Source organism: Alligator mississippiensis, chromosome 2, assembly GCF_030867095.1.
Source record: "Alligator mississippiensis isolate rAllMis1 chromosome 2, rAllMis1, whole genome shotgun sequence".
Lineage (NCBI taxonomy): Eukaryota > Metazoa > Chordata > Crocodylia > Alligatoridae > Alligator > Alligator mississippiensis.
In genome coordinates, this window is record NC_081825.1 from 149,407,619 (window position 1) to 149,426,448 (window position 18,830).

Genomic DNA, 18,830 nt, shown 5'->3' on the forward strand with positions numbered 1-18,830 from the left:
CACTTCTGTTGTCCACAGTCAAGCCCAGCTTCCCTACCCAATTGCTCCACACAGCCCCCAGCTGAAGTAGGGCACGAGCAGCTCTGCCCACTGCCCCAAGATCAGATGGAGACAGCAGCAGTGGTGTTGGCAGGAAGTAGTAGGTAAGTCCCTCCCTTTGCATGCCTTCTCCCTACCTAGCTCTCAAGTATCTCCAACCAGCCCAGAGGCTGCATGCCCCCATCTCCCCATAGCCCTGGGGGCAGTGTGCTGCACCCCTCTTAAGGAAATCCTGGATCTACCCATGGCCCAAGCACTCCTATCCTTGCTGCCACCCAACACTTCAGGTGAGCACACTGCAGACTTCAGTCAATTGCAGGCTACTGAAATTTACTGAACTCAAGTTTAGGGGAGAAGGCAAAGTTGAAATGTGAAAATTTCCCCATCCACTCCTTGGAGCCCCCCAAAGCATGGGTGCAAGCACTGCCTCCACTTCACCAACTGTAAGGCATTCTGGACTATGTACTCACTCCACCTCATGGTGTTGGAGCCACAGCACTGTACGCAGCCATGAACTGGTTCTGAATCAGTGACATTTGGGAATGGTTCTATTGTTGCATGTGCCTGAACCCTGTCCTGCAACAATTATGAACCAGTTCTCAATCATTGACAATTTGGGAGAGTTCAATTGTTACATGTGTCCTCACCCTCTATATGTGGAGAAAAAAAGAAAGAAGAGTTTGTCAGAAATTCCATGAAAGAAATCTTACAGAAATTTTTCCCTACCAGGGCTCCCTTTGCAGACTTTCCTTGTAGGAATTTTGAAAGAAAGACATTTTTGCCTGTGTTATCTGCCTCTTTTCCTCTCTGCTTTCTTCCACCATCTTTCTTGAACTCTTCCCCTTTACATTTTTGAGATTTTTCTTTTCTAGCCCTCCCTTTGAAAGCTCTAATGATAAATAGTTTGAGTCTTAAACCAGGTAGTAGGAGAGTATCTATCTCTCTACCCCTGTTTGGTCATGCATACATTGTTTTTAAAATGGTATGTTTTAAGTAAGCAGTCTCCACAGATCTCTGCCTTTTCTAAGATATTAAGAAGAGTTGGTCATAATGCATACTCTTGTTCTGTGCAGGTCACAACTCACTCATCCCTGGGACTCATGCCTCATTTCAGAGTCCTAAGTCTAAATCATGCAATTTTCATTCAAAACAATAGGAATGAAATAGATAAGGCCTGACACTTAAAATATAATTTGTACTTCTCTATGTGGGCTCTGTGAATTGTCTGCTAGGGGCACTCCTCTTCTGTAAACCAGAGGATCAAAAAATAGTCACTAGGATTAAGGCAGTAACAGGAGAACTGATAGGAAATTGCTTTTTGTAGTCTCTAAAACAAGTCTTATAACTTCTCATATTTCCATTTCTTGGTCTTTGTTATTCCAGGACTATAGCTAATTGGAAGGAAACACACATAGTCAATCCGTTTTTTAATGATTGAAGAACAGGATGTTAAATCTCGCTCTATATCATGCTACTCAATCATATTAATTCATGGTTTGAATGGGCAAAAAAGTCACTTCAGGATCTGTGACAACTTCTGGCATGTAATGCACTTTTATTAATTCACTCTTAATGGAAAGGAACATCTACTGTCTATTATATTTATTATTTGTAAAACCCACAGTGTGCCACAAACACTCCGCACAAATAGGATTCTATTGCCCTGAAGAGTTTATATGCAAGCATACTATGCTACAAATTACAAGCCAAAAGCTGCCTGCTTTACTCGTGTAAGTGTCTCATTGACTTCATTAGGACTTGTGAGCAGAGGTGTAATTAGCAAGGTTTGCACCCTGGGCAAAATCTTGCTGCAGAACAAGGGTGAGGGGGAGAGGCAGGATGTGGTACTGTGTTATGGGAGGGGGTGCCAAGTGCCAGGAAAGTAGTCTTAACTGGCCTGGGGACTAAAACAAATAATCCCCAGCTGATGCTGCCATGGTGCAGTCTCCCCACCCCAGTTGATGCTATTACAGCAGCAAGGTGGTGCTGCTACTGTTGCCACAGCACAGACTCCCATTCTGGTTGGCACTTGGGGCTCACCCATCCCAAATTAAGCTACTGCTTCTGAGATGATGAATTCAAGCAGGATTTGGGCAATTAAACAGGAACAGAAGCAGGGAGTATTTTTTCAGAATAAAAGAGTACTGAATTATTTGAACAATGTAATAGGGTAGCCACGAGCAACCTATTGTCACAATTGTATCAAATGGAACCAGATTACAACCAGGAAACAGACTCACGAACAATACTAACATACTTTAGGATTTCCTTGTAGCAAAACCCCCCGTTTCTTTTTTTTTTTTATTTATTTTAAAATGCATTCCCTCCCCTTTCCCAAACATTTCTGACTTTATCTCTCCCTCTCTTCCCTATAGATAAGTATAAGTGAGCTCAGACTTAGGATAAGCTTTAACATTTCTATTTTGGTAGCAAGTTTTTGGTTTTGGATATCCACTGTTTTATATTATATTATTATTAGGTTTGTATTGATTCTTATTGTTGTATATTGTATTATTATTATTTTTGTATTGATTTTTATTGTTTCATATGGATATTGTATGGTTTAGGCCTGCATTTGTAAGTGAACCAAAGTCATGTCAAGTTTCCATTTTATATGTCAAGCCTCCATCTTGTGTCCTCTGCCTGGGCATCCCATGTTGCAACTGTATGAGTCACGTACCCCTCCCACGTAAATTGGTTCCCAGATGAATGAGAATGTATTTTAGTCATTCCCAAACAATGGTAGCAGGCCTCTACTGAATGGCCTGTAATGACTGGGCCATCACCTCACATTGATTCATCCAGGAACCATGGACCTCACCCAGGAACAGAGACAAGAACCCAGCATTTGAAAGAGAAAAAACCCTGCAGAACCAGCAACTCGACCATTGTACCCCACCATTACAGACACCCAAAACTGCATATCCCTGCATGGAGCACACATGCTCAGTATGCCAGGGGCTGACCCTTCTGTCACTAGTGTCACACAAGGTCTGCCCCTATAAAAAGGGGCAGTGAAGACAGACCCAGTGGGATGCCCTCTCTGTCTGGACCAGCATCATGCCACACCACCTATCCACCCAGAGGCTTTGCCAGCAACCCCCCTCTGGACAACACCTACTAGACAATCACCCCCCCCACCCCCTCTTCAACCAAGGACTGGGAGTCTGCTTCTCTTCCTCACCTGAACTCCAGCCCTTTCACTGAGCCTCTGTAACCCCTGCTGCCATTGTGTGTGTGTGTGGGGGGGGGGGGGGTGCAAGGGAACCAATAAGACATTGTGTCACCATCTCCCCTGTTCAATAAAACTACTGTCATTTGCAACCCTGAGTTGGGTCATGTTTTCCTGAATTCCAGTCCCTTTCTTATCTTAAATTCCAGCCTCATTCTCTCTCTCTCTCTCAGCTCCAGCCCTACCCCTCTCCACTAGTTTCCCAATCTCCTCTCAATCCCTACTGCCTTTTCCCTGTGACTTTGTTGCCTTTCTCTGCTTTCCCACTGCCCCTGCTTTCAGTCTCTCCTGCTGCTTTTCCTGTGATTTTCTGCAGTCTGTCTGTTTTCAGGCTTCCCCCCACCTTCTGTAGTCCTCCCCACCACCCCTGTAGTTTCCCAGCTCCTCGTGGCTGTCCTAAAGTTTTCTCTAGCAGCTGGAGCCTTGCTCCAGCTCTCAGCACCTACTGCCGCTTCCTGCAACTTCTCTAGCTGTCCTGGAGCCATCCTCTGGCTCCCCACACCCAGGGCCCCTCTTTAACACCCACACTTTCCCTTAGTCCCATTTTCTGTCTCCCCACCTACCTTTTCAGCTCCCCTGTAGCTCTGGCTCCAGTCCCAGCCTCTGTGCTGGCATTGCTCCCCTGTTCTGTAGGCTTTGGGCATTGTCTTTTAATTAATTAAGATCAATTAACCTAAAGTTACCCCCAAGTCTCAGTTCTTCTGCCCAGGGACCTCTAGTCTACCAGTTCTAATCCTGGTTCTGGCAACTTTCACTCCCTACACATTAAATCTCTCTCTCACCTGAACTTCCCCCAAGTATCCCAGGTACCCAAAGCACACACAAACACACTGTACCATCCCAGTTAGGAGCTTACCTGTGTGTGTAATATATATATATATATGGCAGTGTGTGCATGATATACAAATTAGTGATCTGTGTCTAACTTCTGGGGTGTATGTGCTTGAATTGGTGATTGGTATGCATGTGCCTAGGCTGGTTTGGATGTGTATGTGCCTGAGCTGGTAGTGTGTGTGTGTATGCACCTAATTGATTTGTGTGTTTGTATATGTGCAATTGTGTCACACCCTCCTGTCTAACAGCACAATATTGAGATCATGAGAGCTGGCCTGACCCCACAGGCCTACATCCGCATCTTAGTGTGACATCACTCAACAAAATGCACATATAGAAGACAAGGGGAGATAAGGAAAATTATGAAAGATTGAAAGCCTACCGGTTGTGCAAGAGTGATGTGGTAGCCATGATGGTCCAGGAATTATGTGAAAGGTAAGGATTGTTTTGGGTAATATCTTTTACTGGTTCAACTCTACAGCTGGAATAAAATTAGACACACTTTTAAATGCAAACCATTTTTCTTCAGGTCATCTAAAGAATGTTTTGTATTTGAAAACTTGTCTAACTTTAACCCAACTAAACACTTTATCCAGTAAAAGATATCCCCAAAAATCCTTGCCTCTCACAAAAAAGCCTGCTGGCATTATTTATATCATGAGCAACAGTGGGATTAAAAAACAAAACCAGGACCAGGTGGCTTCAGAATTTCTAGTTGCCCAGAATTACAATTAGCTGCCCAGATAGATGGGAATAATCAGCATCCCATTTCCTCTCACTTACATAGCAGGGAAAACATCTCAGACCTCTACTTTATTCCATGGGCATTTTATATTAATTTAATAAAGAACATTTTCATAACAACAATACAGTCAGATATACTGACCCAGACTGGGTGATTTAAGGCACAGCTTTGAGCAAGGGGTGGAGTATAAATTTCACCACAGCAAAAATAATTCTCACTGACATAGACTCTGACACTGCACCAAAAAGAAAACTATTTCCTGCTTCCTTCTGGAGAGACAAAATCCCTTTCCTGCTTCTTCCCAGTGATTCGAAGGGGCTTCTAGAGAAGGTGGAGAAGGCATAAGCAGTGTGATAGTTACACTTATTCTTATATACTAAGTCTCAAATTAGGCATAGCCCTAGAAGGGGAATATATTCACTTATATGGGGTACATGGTCAAGTTGAGAATCTAGGCTTTAAAATATATAGTATAAGTTATGTTAAAATATATCAACATGCAAAGAAAGGATTGGGCTTTATTTTCTTCTCACAAAGCAAGCACGCACCATTACCTGCAAAAGAAAACTTACATTTTTATGATTCACACACTTCATGAGGACCAGCTCCCTGTAAGCTCGTTTGGCATGCGTTTGGTTCTGAAATGGTCTGCTGAGCTTCTTAATGGCCACATTTCTGTCAAGGACGGCATCATAAGCAGCGCTGTAGTGATTACAAACACAGGATGTGTGTGTGTTTTAGAGGAAATTCTTCAGCTTTAGAAGTAAATTGCAAGTTCCATTCAGGTGGCTTCTGCACTGATCAAGGACTGTAGAGGAGGGCATGGAAAGAAGAATTGGCAAGAAAAACACCCACAGCCACATACACATAAAGAGCGAGAACTGTCTCAGTGGAAGAAGTACACCCCTGGAACTATCAATTTCAACAGGAAAATCAGTTTTTATATGCAAAGATGGGGGAAACAACTGACATAGTTGCTTTTTTCCGCACCATTAACAGAGTCCCATTCAGTAGTTGGCTGAAAGATCAAAGACCCAAGTCCCTATAAGAAGTTTTGTATTTTTCAGATGAAACTACCCCTCACTTGACCCTAGGCCTCATTTGTAAATGTGTTTTGTTTACATTAGGCACATCTCCATGTGCGCTTTTTAATGTCCTAATGCGAATTAAAACAGGCTAATGTGCCTTTTTCAAGTACCTCACAATGGAGGTATTAAATTTAAAGTGCATTAATGAACGTGTAGCCATGCCCACTGAATCATCAGATTTGAAATCACAACTCTAAGGGGAATTAAACAATTTCACAATAATATTTTCCACATGTATAATTTAAAGAAATAACTTGTAAATTTCACTTAAGCATGAAAATGTAAAAGAACTTGGAAAAAAAAGAGAAAGACTCTAGGGGTTTCTTTGCCCAAGCATTGATTTAGGAGACTAAGTTTATCTGTAAAAATGTTGACCATAATCTCTATACTTTTTGAAAGCTGACTCCTTCCACAAACAAATTAAATATCAGTTCTCTGGACCCTTCCTGAGATCCTGTCACAATAGTCAGGCAAGAACCTGAGAAAAGGTATAATCTGAGATTCAATAGGTTTAGTCTGTTGCACTAGCAGAGAAAACCAATTTCAGAATTGAACACTATCATCTACCTGAACCCTGTTATCTGCACATAATATAAAGAACCAAATATGGCCAATGTGATCATCCATCTGAGGAATCTTAACTGCTAAAACACATTAGAAGAAATAAGTATTCTCCAAGGGCTTGTCCACACATGCAGGCACGTGCGCTTGCAGCAGCTCAAATAGGAGCAGCACAAATTTGTGCTGGGGATATTTGCCTCCGTGCATGTGACTGAACATGCACTTTGGTGTGGGGCAAGTTGTGCCACTTGGGGCAAAATGATCTGACCAGCTCCTCCTGGATCTGCATCCAGGGGAAGCTAGAGCCTGGGGTCAGCACCTATGCTGACTACAGCAGTATAAAAAGCTGCCCTGGCCAGCAGCTCAGGGCTAGTTGCTCTGAGGAGCTTCTGGGGCCTAGCCAATTGGTATCGAGGACACCAGCCCCTTGTGCCGAAAGAGACATAGGTGCCTCATGTTTTTTTTATTGGAGAATTAAGCATCAACCCTGTGACTCTTGTGGAAAATCAGTCCATGGAATGGCACAGGAAGATGAAAGGAGGAAAAACTGGGAAAAATCTGGATTCTTTCCATCTCATAGAACCAGTAAAGATCTGACATGATTCATTATTTTATCAAGCCCTATGACAAGGACCTGGTTACCTTCTAGATGAAGAAATGTACAAGCCATGTTACTGTTTCATCAGCCAAAATGCCTAGTGCAGAGGCATAACTATTCAGTGATGCACTCTGGGCAGCACTGGTGCATGGTACAGGAGCAGCTGTTGGAGGTTCACTGCTGCAGGGAGCAGGAGGTGAGAGAGGGGAGGGATGCCACTTCTACTTTTGGTTAAATCTGCACAGCAAGAAACTGTTGATCTACCTTTTGAGATGCTGTAGCAAACGAAGAATGGCACTGAATTGATATTCAGGTTACTGCTTCTACTCCTACCTCTGTCTTCTGTGACCTTGAGCACATCACATTAATTCTTCCAATTGGTTTACACATATGTAAATTAGGTCTAATGATATTTGCTTCTACCTACCGTTAGGGTCTGATGAGCATTTGTTTGTTTTTTGGTTTTCTTTTCTTTTTTTTTTTTTTGGCAACTAATTTAATTAATTCCCCTTCCTCTCCCATTCCTTCCAAATGGACATGCAGTTTTAGTTGTCTGGAACTATTCATAGATTGTGGTCCAATTCCTTGAGTGGAATAGAGCAACCCATCTTCCTCTAACAGCCATATGACTAGGTTATCTGCCCAACATGTGGAAAACCCAGGTTCAATTCCATCCTCTGCCTGAGGGAACTGGCACCTGCCTCTTCCACCGTAGCTCAGGACAGACTGCACTGAGGATGCTGTCAATCTCTCTTCCTGATGCTGTAGCACTTTGTATTAATGCTTAAATGTCCATGAAAGCAGTGAATTGGACAGAGAATTGCCCTAATCAGCAGTCTAGTGAACCATTAGTCATCTTGGCCTCAGTTTATACTTTATTTTGACACCAATTTTGGTTTCTTTCCTCCCTCATTTTGGTGAAACAAGCCAAAAATGTTATAGCTCCTTTTCACTGCAGAAAGTCAGGGTTGTTAGAGTATCTTGCTACAGATGCCACATTGAGCCTTTCTCCAGACCACTCCACCTAGCTATAAATGGATACTTTGTCATTCAGGCTATGGGGTCAAAAGCAGCTGACATGACACTGGCCATACCACTTCCTTCTGTGCAGTTTCCTACAGAAACTCATGTGCCTTAACCTCATGAGCTCAATGGGTCACCTGACTATGGCACAGATTCTTGACTTTACATTGCAGCTCTGGCTTAAAAGGTCCACAAGCAGGATCTAGAATCTCAGATCATTCTTGACAACTGACCAAATATCTATACTGCATTGAAATGGAAAGGTTTTCTTTAAGATAATCCTAGAAGAACTTTTTGTGTTATAACTTTACCAAACAATCATTTGTAACTCTGGCACACTTGTTAATGTTGAATAAATGACACAAATGGAGTTTCTATTTAATACCTGCAACAATTCCAAAAACCCAGAATACAACCTCTATCCCTATCCTGTAGCTCTGGTGTATGATTGGACTGATCATGTGAAAAACAGCAGGAATAGGTATGCACATCACGTGGCACCTCATGGCATAAAGGAGTTCAACCTGATCTGTCAACAGCTGCTGCTTTAACCAAACAATCTTTTCCCCCTTTCACCAGACCCTTCAAACAATAAAATGTTAATAATAATCCTTTTTCCTTTCCCTTTTTTTCCCCCATTTTATTATTGTTTTCTTTAAAGAAGGATTCAGTTTGGAAACAAGAAAAAAAAAGCCAACCAGTATAAAATAAATAGTTGCTTCATATGGTTTCTTCCTTTTGTCAGAAGATATTGAAGTACATCATGCATTCATTTACCATTTATTACTGTCCCACAGTTTGACATTTCAGAGGAAGTTAACTTAATGTATACAACCAAGCGTACAATGCTGCAAGTTGAGAAATTCTGAAGATGTACTGTATTTTAATACTGACTGAAACAATGATGACTATGTTTTGCACTAAAGTAACCCAGAGGGGCAGGGGTTGAAATCAACAGCAAACGCCAGCCCTGCAAAAAGGAGTTCCTCTGCACCAGGAACAGATACAGGAGGGTGAGGCAGTGCAGTTACACCCCCATTTAATGCCACCACCACCCTTGGTACCAGGTGATCCAGGTGTAGGAAAAGTCCCAGAGCTGCTCCTGCCCCACTGCAGCCATGGGCAGCAGCTAGACAGCAAGATTTCCTCATCCTATACCTGCTTCCTGCCACCCCTGGTTGGGAGCAGGTGCTGGAAGGAAGAACCCACCACCACCACCAATGTCCCCAGCTGATAGGTGTCCCAGGGCCACTCCTGCCCTGTTCCAGCTATGGACTGAAGGGAGCAGCTGTGTGGGGAGCCAGGCTTAGCTGGTGGCAGTGCCAGCAACACATAGGTACCTCATTCCAGTGTCTATTCCTGGCCAGCATGGGGAGAGGTGGGCAGGGAGAAGCAACTGGTAAGAAGAATCTGTCTACCACTGCTGCCATTCCTGTTCCCAGCAGAACTCAGCACCCTATGCAGCTGCTTCTGGTAGTTCCCTGTTGGAGTGGCTTTGGGGCTCCCCCACGCCTAGGTCATCCAAGCAGCGATGGCCAGTGGGAGATTCCCCCTTACCTTTCTGCACCCACTCCTGGCCTGGTGTCTCCCACTAGCCTAGGGCTTCAGCAATCTCTCACTCCAGTCCCCCTGTGGTCTGAAGGGCAGTGTACCCTCCTTTAGCCTTGACCCACCCAAGTTCTGCACCATTTCTATTAATTTCCTGGGGGTGGGGATTCCCCTTTAAATAATCAAGATGATATCTTCAATGGCAGAATAAAGCATGTAGCCACTTTTTTCTGTTTATTTTTATTTCTGCTTGTTGTTAGTAAAATCCATAATACATGCACACAGATTCTTATTGAAAGGCTACACAAAATAAGAGATACATTATGAACTCAGTAACAAAACCATTAGAAATGTGTGAGAGCTCCTAAGCTTCTTAGTCTTCTTCCTCCCCATTCACTTGTCCCATCTAAACAGGACTGCTGTTGCGCATCTCTATAGGCTTCGGTCATATGCATGTTCTTTTTCCAACTCCTCCTCTCTCTTGTCCCTCTCCACTATATTTCTCCATCTCATCTTCCACACATCCATTGGAGCATTCTCATCTCAGTCAAATTCAGTCTCCTTTCTTTCATTAGGAGTCTGAGAGCTGCAAATGAAAACTAGTAGTACCTGCTTGCAGTTGGTGTCTTGGTGCCCTTTCCTCCTCTAGTTATTAGTTCTTCCAGTCTATGCACCAATAATCATCAGCTACCTGGGCATCCCATAAAAAGATTTACCACTGTTGAGGTCTCTACATCTTACAGGGTGTATGTACTAGAACCAGTCAGGATTTTTTCTTAGAATTCCCCCCCAGAATTTTTCCCAAATTTTCCAGATTTGTTAAAGCAGAAATTATTGGCAGGATAGGGCAAGTTTTGATTAATTGCCCATCAAAAATAAATAAAAAATGTTAACATAACAAGAAGGTTCTATTTTGATACATTCAAAATTGAAAAAAAAAATTTTCAGGCGAAAATGACTGGATAAATTATAGTTAAAATATAAATTATGAAGATGGAAAGGCTAAGATTTAAAGTAAAAATTTTAAAAATCATTAAGATGGAATGTTTACTTGGCCTGATATGCAACTTTACTTTGATTTTCCATTTACAAAAATGTTGAGATTTTGACTCCATCTCAATTTGAGAATAGAATAGTCTGGTTGCCTTGACATTTATTTTGGGATGGAAAAACTATTTCCCACCTGCTCTAAAAATCAATTGGTCTGCTTGTGGGAATCTCAATAGTTGGTTTAAAGTATGTTGCTACCTTCCCAGAACCATTTTTGATGGTCTTAATAAAAATATTCAAATTCATCTTAGGGCCTTTACATATAAATAAGAAAAAATAACACTAGTCACTTATTAAAATGAAGTAACAGGTCTATGAATGAGTATAGATATAAAGTAGCATAACTATGCAGAGTGAACAGGACAGCAGTCGTGGGTACCACATTTGGTAGGGAGGGAGCAAAAATAGCCACTGCTGCAGCTGGCAGCAGGCCACGCCTGTAATGGCCACAACCAAAGAAATTAATAAGCAATAAATATGTGCTTCTTAGAGGTATTTGGAACTTTTGTCTAATATAAAGCTTGTATTTTTTAACCCGCAAATGTAACTTGTAGCTGTTTGAGGAACTGACTAGATCTCAAAGACAAAGCTATAGCTGTGAAATCAGCTGATCTAATAGTTCTTTCTTGCTCAGAATTTAGCCTTGATGATGATAAAAACTGGATTCAACCACCTGGCCTACCCAGCACATTCCAGGAAAGGACATCTAAAAAAAGCATAGTCAGAGAGTTCTAAAGGGGTTGGATTTAGGCGGGGTAATGTTAATTTCAAACCTGAAGATGCTGCGTTGTTATTTGCTTATTGGATAAACCCAAGTTTGGGTAGTAACCTTTTATAATAATTTTAACACCTTTTAATCCCATAGGGTAATAGCTATAAAACAAGATTGTGAATGGCCCCGAGGCCAGCAGATTAGCATAAGACTAGGTATAAAAAGCGCGTGCATCAGGTGACCAACAGGAAGGAGGGAACAGAATGGAAATTGCTGTTCTAAGCATAGATTCTGGGGACTCCCAGTGTGAGTGAGGATTGGATCCTGATCAAGGTAATCCTTCGGACAGTGTCGATTGGGGACACCTAACTTCACTGGAATCACCTGGCATGCACCTGGCATTGAGGGACTATCGATAAATTGCCAACCCATGTCTGTCTATTTCTTGTGTTAAACAGCCCAGGGGCTGATATCCTCACAGTGCCTAGCTGGCTTGTGACAGATTGATCTATTTATCTGTTGTTATTATCTGTTATTATTTACCATTCATTCTTTAATATTGCATTATTTGCTTATTGCATTTATCTTTCTGTTAACTGTTGTGTGTGTGTGTGTGTGTGTAAGCTATAATAAATTTGCCATTATTTTACTCCCAACTCTGCCTCCTTGATCCCGAACCAAACAGCCAAGTGGCTAAATTGATACACTCACAGTGTCCAGCTGGCCTGTGACGCACACCACCACATCCAGCAACACAGCTGCCAGCACTACCCTGCTCACTGTCACTGCCCAGGGCACAGAGATATCCTGTTACACCTTTGTCTATACACACCATGGTCACCAGCCAAACCTGATATGCCAATTTAAAGCCAAAAGGAACCACTAGACAAACTTGTGCAATTTCCTGAATTATATAAGCTACAGAATATCATCCATGTAATCCTGCATTAAGCCCAACCACACACAAAATATGAGAAAATATGAGAAAATGGACTCCAGAATTTCAGCCCACCTTTAAGAAAGGGAAGTAGGAGGATCCAGGGAACTACAGACCAGTCAGCCTCACCTCAGTCCCTGACCAACCTGAGTGCCTTCTATGATGAGATGACTGGCTCTGTGGATGTGGGGAGACCAATGGAAGTGGTATACCTTGATTTTTGCAAGGCTTTTGATACTGTCTCCCACAACTTCCTCGCAGGCAAGCTTAGGAAGTATGAGCTGGACAAATGGAGTGTAAAATGGATAGAAAACTGTCTGAAGCATCAAGATCAGAGAGTAGTAATCAATGGCTCAATCTCTAGTTGGCAGCCAGTATCAAATGGAGTGCCCCAGGGGTCAGTGCTGGGGCCAGTTTTGTTCAATATCCTCACCAATGACCTGGAAGAGGGCATAGAGTGAACCCTCAGCAAGTCTTCAGATGACACCAGGCTGGGGGAAATAGTAGATATGATGGAGAGTAGGGCTGGGATTCAGAGTGACCCAGACAAATTGGAGGTTTGGACCAAAAGGAATCTCATGAGGTTTAGAAAGGACAAGTACAAAGTCCTGCACTTAGGACCGAACAACCCCATGCAGCAGTACAGGCTGGGGGCTGACTGGCTGGGCAGCAGCTCTGCAGAAAAGGACTTGGGGGTTACAGTGGACAATAAGCTGAAAATGGAGCCAAGAATGTGCCCTTGTTGCCAAGAATGCTAATGGTATACTGGGCTACATTAGTAGGAGTGTTGCCAGCAGGTGGAAGTGATTATTCCTCTCTATTCAGCACTGGTGAGGCTACATCTGGAGCACTGTGTTCAGTTTTGGGCCCCACCGCTACAGAAAGGATGTGGACACATTGAAGACAGTCCAGTGGAGGGCAACAAAAATGGTGAAGAAGCTGGGGCACATGACTTCTGCAGAGAGGCTGAGGGAACTGGTCTTATTTAATCTAGAGAAGAGAAGACTGGGATGGGATTTAATATCAGCCTCCAACTACCTGAAGGGGGGTTCCAAAGAGGATGGAGCTAGACTGCTCTGTGGTGGCAGATGACAGAAAAAGGAGCAACAGTCTCAAGTTGCAGCAGGACAGTTTAGGTTAGATATTAGGAAGAATATTCTCACTAGGAGAGTAGTAAAACAATGGAACAGGTTACCCAGAGAGATTGTGGAATCTCCATCCTTAGAGGTTTTTAAGACCCAGCTAGACAAAGCCTTGACTGGGATGATTTAGTTGGGGACATTCCTGCTTTGAGCTGGGAGTTGGACTAAATGACCTCCTGAGGTCCCTTCCAATACTGTTCTATGATTTTGAGGCACCATACTTACGAAGACTGGAGCAGATTAGACTCTATTCAACAGTTACTAATACACTAAAGCACCATACAGCATATTCTAATCTACTTGAAACACAAATCTTTCACTAGTAATTCTCCCCACCACACCCCATTATTTACATACCCTTTCTTACTGACCATTTATTAGGTTGTTAAAATAATTGGATTTTGGTAGTTTGCTTCAAAGCATTACCAATCTTGAGCATACCTATCACTCTTTTCATTAAGAGGACTAGTGGAAGCACTAGATAATTCAATGGGTCATTCAAAAAACATTCTCCAATCACATAATAAATTTTACCCGTCACATAATAAAATCAATCATTGCCAGGGTCAGAATGAAATTTTGGCAAAGTTTGCAAAAATGACAACATCCCATTGGTGATGATATCTGCATTTTTTTCCAGCTGCAGTAGAGACAGAAATAAAGTGGTATAAGTGATTAGAAACCAGTTCAAATATGTAACACAACAGAAGTTCAGTGCATATAAACCACTTTCAAAATGGCCGAAACTGATTTAAGATAAATCTGGATGAATGTAATATCAGACTTAACCCATTTAGGTTAAATCAGTTTATTGAACTTCTGTCCCAGATCCCCTCCAGATTCAAGATAACTCAGTCCCCCAGGATGCAGCCCAGGATGCTTTGCACCTTGCTTGCAACCTCCTCCCCCCAGCCCTCCACACAGTGGGTAGGCTAGCCTTGGCCCAAGCTGTCTGCTGCAGTCAAGCAGGGAGGCATGCTCTAGCACCTCTGGCTTCTGGCCTGAGTCAGTGCAGGCATGTGGCTGCATTTCTGGAATCAAGAGTGGTGAATGTCTGTTCACTTGCTTATCTTTTCAATCTATGCAGACTAACTTGCAAAGATTGAATCAATTCAGCCTGGAGCTTTATGACTGTCTATACTTAGCCCTGAAGAAAGATAGAAGTAGAGGCAGGATGCAAGACTCGATAAAATTGTGATTTTCTTCCTAGGTTCCTATGACCCTTTTCATTTTCTGTGAGTAACCTTATATTAGTGAGGTTAAGCTTCTCTTTTTATACAAATACTTGCTGTGCAATATAACTTTGTTTTGTGAGTATGTCATTGCTACCTATTATGTGGAAGGTGTCAAATCCATTCAGTTGTTCAATGCATCAGTTCAGGCTACTTGCTGAGTTCACAGATATACTTTTTCAATGCATTAGAGAAAGACTTTTGTTTATAACAGACAACACATGAGTTTTATTACAATGAAGTTGCAAGTACTGTGTGCAATATCTCTCTGTGGTATATAGGCATGATATGCAAATAACTTTTATTTGAAAATCCTTTCCTAGGAAAACCTAAAGGAGTATTAGTGAGACATATTTTTTGGACAAATTCTGGATGTTGACAAGGATAGACGATATTAAACAAGTGATTCAAGAGAGCAGGAATGAGAAAGAGCACTGAGGACTGGAAAACTCTCAGGGAAGCAAATGTGAAGATTTCCAATGAAAAATTAAATTTACATACTTTCTTCAGGAAACAGTCTTACAGAAACTCTTGCTGAACTATGAATTTATTTTAGCATCTATACAGTTGCTGTATTTTTTACAACAGGAACCATAAGTTAGGCACAGTTTTATGATAAAACTATGGCTTTATTGTGAAAAGTGCTGTAAAAAAAATCTTCTAAGTTTACAATCAAATCACTGCCAGTTGAATGCACTGAAAATACAGTAAATAAACTGTTTTCCTATAAATTATGTTTATGGATAGTTCAGGAAAGTAAATGTCAGTGTTAAAACTGTTATTTTTAAACAGTAAATAACTTCAAATGATCCAATATAAAGGAGATAACATTTGTTTTAAGTAGTATCTGACTTAAGTCCACAACTAACAAAGAACCATAATTTCACACACAGTTTAACTATGTGTGCTGTGAACTATGTAAATGAATGAATCTACACCATGCTGGCCCATAGGGTCATCTAGGCTTTGCTCAGTACTTCAACCAAAAAAGGAAATGACAAAAACTTTATTGTAAGTGAAAAGAACCATGTGAACTAAAGTGCATCTTTACCAAGAATGTTGGACATGATCTTATGCCCAACATTTGATGCATTTGATAATGCATGAGTTTGCATTATCAAATCCCGTTAGTCTATCATGCCATGCACCTGGGAATAAGGATTCATTTATAGCATTCATTTTTGAAAGGCATAGAACAGCATTCAGGTTTAATAGACAAGTTGCTGTTTGAACAGACCCAGCTTCCTAAGGAAAAACAATTTTAAGATCTCTCTCATTTTTCTCATGAATTAATAACCTTTCTTATTTAATTATCACAGAACAGATTGGAGAGATTATGAAAACTGAACATACTTTACTAACAAGTACGTTTAGGGCCGGAGGCAAAGTTTATTGAAATCAATGGAAAGATTTTGTACTAGGCCTAAACAGAGTCTTCAGGATGCTTACAAACATGGAATTAGCTTTACCAAACCCCTGCAAGTAGTACCAAAACCCTACAGGTCAGTAAATTGAGGCCAGGGACAAAATGCAGTCCTTCTGACTGACAGTCCTGTGCCTTCAGCAAATCAATCTTGCTCCTGTTTGTGAAAGAGGTCTACAGACTGAGCCTCTTGGTCCAAATCAAACCCACCACCCCAGGTGATTGTAACACCCCAGATCAATGTCAAAATTCAGCTTAGAACAAATATTTAAGATTTACAGATGTGACTTATAATAACATAGTGAAACAAACTTCATTGATGTTCAACGGAAGAGAGGCAACAGATTTACACACCAGTCAAAGTATTTTTAAAAGTTTTTCTGGATGTCCTGTGACTTCAAACTTCTCTTCCAAGCTCACTATCCATTATCTGAAGCCCTCTGCCTTTTGGGATCCAAAAAAATCTCGCTTAAGCAAGATTCACAGATTTGGCTTATGAATCATTAAGCATGTAAATAACTGCATCCAAAAGAATTTATTTTCTCAAATTAAGGTCCCAGTACAGGAAGGAATCCTCATTTAGGAAACTGGGTTTTTGGTTGTAGTTGTGTTGGTCTAAGGATATAGGCAGGCAAGGTTCTTTGAGTGGTATATTTTATTAAACCAACTGAGTAGCTGGAAAAAAAAAAGTTTTAGGTAAGCTTTCGGGTGCAGTCACCCTTCTTTAGGCATAGGGAGTCTCAGACCAGCAGAGACTCCCTATGCCCAAAGAAGGGTGACTGCGCCCAAAAACTTGCCTAAAACTTTTTTTTCCAGATACTCAGTTGGTCTAATAAAATATACCACTCAAAGAACCTTGCCTGCTCATTTAGGAAGGCTACTTCAGTAAGCACATTCTTTCCTCAGCTGGACTTTTTATAACTAACCAATAACTAAACTATTGACCTTTGATTTCAGTCTCATGCTGTTGAAATGTAAGTTCCAAGCTGCTACACATTTTTACAGGGTTCAATCTAGAAAGCAGTATCTTAAAAAAGAGCACTTTTAATCTTAAGAAAAAAATTAGTCTTATGATTTTCTTGAATGTGTTTCATATAATAGAAAATATCATGAAAAAAGAGCTCCTAATGGTTATATAAAATTCTGATACCTCCCTTGGGTATGATCCAAAGCCAACTGGAGTCAATGAATATTTACTACTTTGCTTGCAGTTACATTCGCGTCTAAGGAACCTCCAGGAAAGCTTCAGCTGTGTGCAAGAAGGAATCTTTCCCATTTCCACTGGTTTTTTTGGCAAGGACCTTGCTTTTTCTCCACTTTCCTCTGGAGCAGGGATCTGATTTAGAGATTTAGCTAGATTATACCACATGTGAACTGCTTTCCAAATAGAGCAAGTTAGGTGCTGACATCTTTTTCTATGTTTATATGGATTAAGTAATAATCATTATCAAGTTTATCACTTACCAACAACTGCCACAGGGTGGTATCAAGCTTAGCTCAGTTATTTCTCCTCATAAACTCAAGGAACTACTGCAGTATCTCAAATACCTTTCAAAGTTGACTTTTTCATAGTTACCAAATATATTCTATAACAGGTGCCTAGTCTATTACTCCAGTTGCCTCACAAGGATCCCACTCTTCATTTGAGTTTCAGTCAGCTCACCACTTCTTGCAATCAACTGGCAACAGATGGATTAGGCAATGCAGTCAACCCACCTCCTCATCACAGTCATCAGTTGCGTTTTGCTATCACTGTGGCTGCTTTGAAAAATAAGTAAATCAACATCCAGACTTCCCCTGTGCTTCCTCATCAGAGCAGTGATTGCTGGGTGAAACTGCAGTGTGTAAGTTGGAAATAGATGGAGAAACAAAGCCCATTATCTCTAATGGGCAGTGTTGGAGACAAACAGAAAAAACCTGCTGCACATGATGTCAATATCAGTCCCCTGCATGGCTGATTGCGATTGTCACAGCACAGTAGTAAAGCTCTCCAGTGAGGGTTTTTCTGCGCCTCTTCAAAACACCAAGGCAGTAATAGAATTTCACTTCATTGTAAAAGATGGAGATGACAAATACAGAGGTTAAGCTAAGCTGTAGCTCCAAGACATTTTAAATGTGGGCAGGTCAACCTGTATTGGCCTGTAAGGAATGCCACAATGAGTAAAAATATCTTCATCTGCCAAATATGTAATGTACCATTGACACCATAAGCTACGTGAGATGGGAAGTGGTGAGAGGGGACATAAGTGCTGAAATCTGGGCTTGTTGTCCTCATCTCTGAATGGAAGTTAAAAACTCTGTCCAATTTTATGTTGTGGAGTTTATTTGCACCGGGGTGACTTTATGGCTTAAATATGAATTGTTATTAATAGGCAATGATAGGCAAGGCAGCAGCTTGGGAAGAGAAGATACATGTAGGTGTTTTCAGCTCTATTTTGCACTGCAATATTTAAAGACTGGGGCCACATTTATAAAGCAGTGTCATAAAATGGAACCCACAATTCAATGCACACAAGTTTTACATGTGTGTAAAAAAAAAAGGGGGGGCCAACTTTTTCAGGAAATTGCAGTTACATTTGGACTTTGGGAAATGAGATGTCTAACTAGTGCATTTATGCAAACAATGAAATTTGTGTATGTACATGGAGGAGGGTTTACCTTCAAAG

The 18,830-nt window shown here is 41.3% G+C and overlaps 1 protein-coding gene across 9 annotated transcripts in view; it reads right to left on the reverse strand.

Moving 5' to 3' along the window:
- The window catches only part of MAPK10 (mitogen-activated protein kinase 10), a 510,659-nt gene that overhangs the window by 131,886 nt on the left and 359,943 nt on the right, over positions 1–18,830 (reverse strand). For all 9 annotated transcript variants that reach the window (XM_019488162.2, XM_019488168.2, XM_059722260.1 and 6 more), the window contains one exon: positions 5,423–5,552. In XM_019488162.2, coding sequence (XP_019343707.1) covers positions 5,423–5,552 — 130 coding nt within the window. The remainder of the gene's footprint in view (positions 1–5,422; positions 5,553–18,830) is intronic.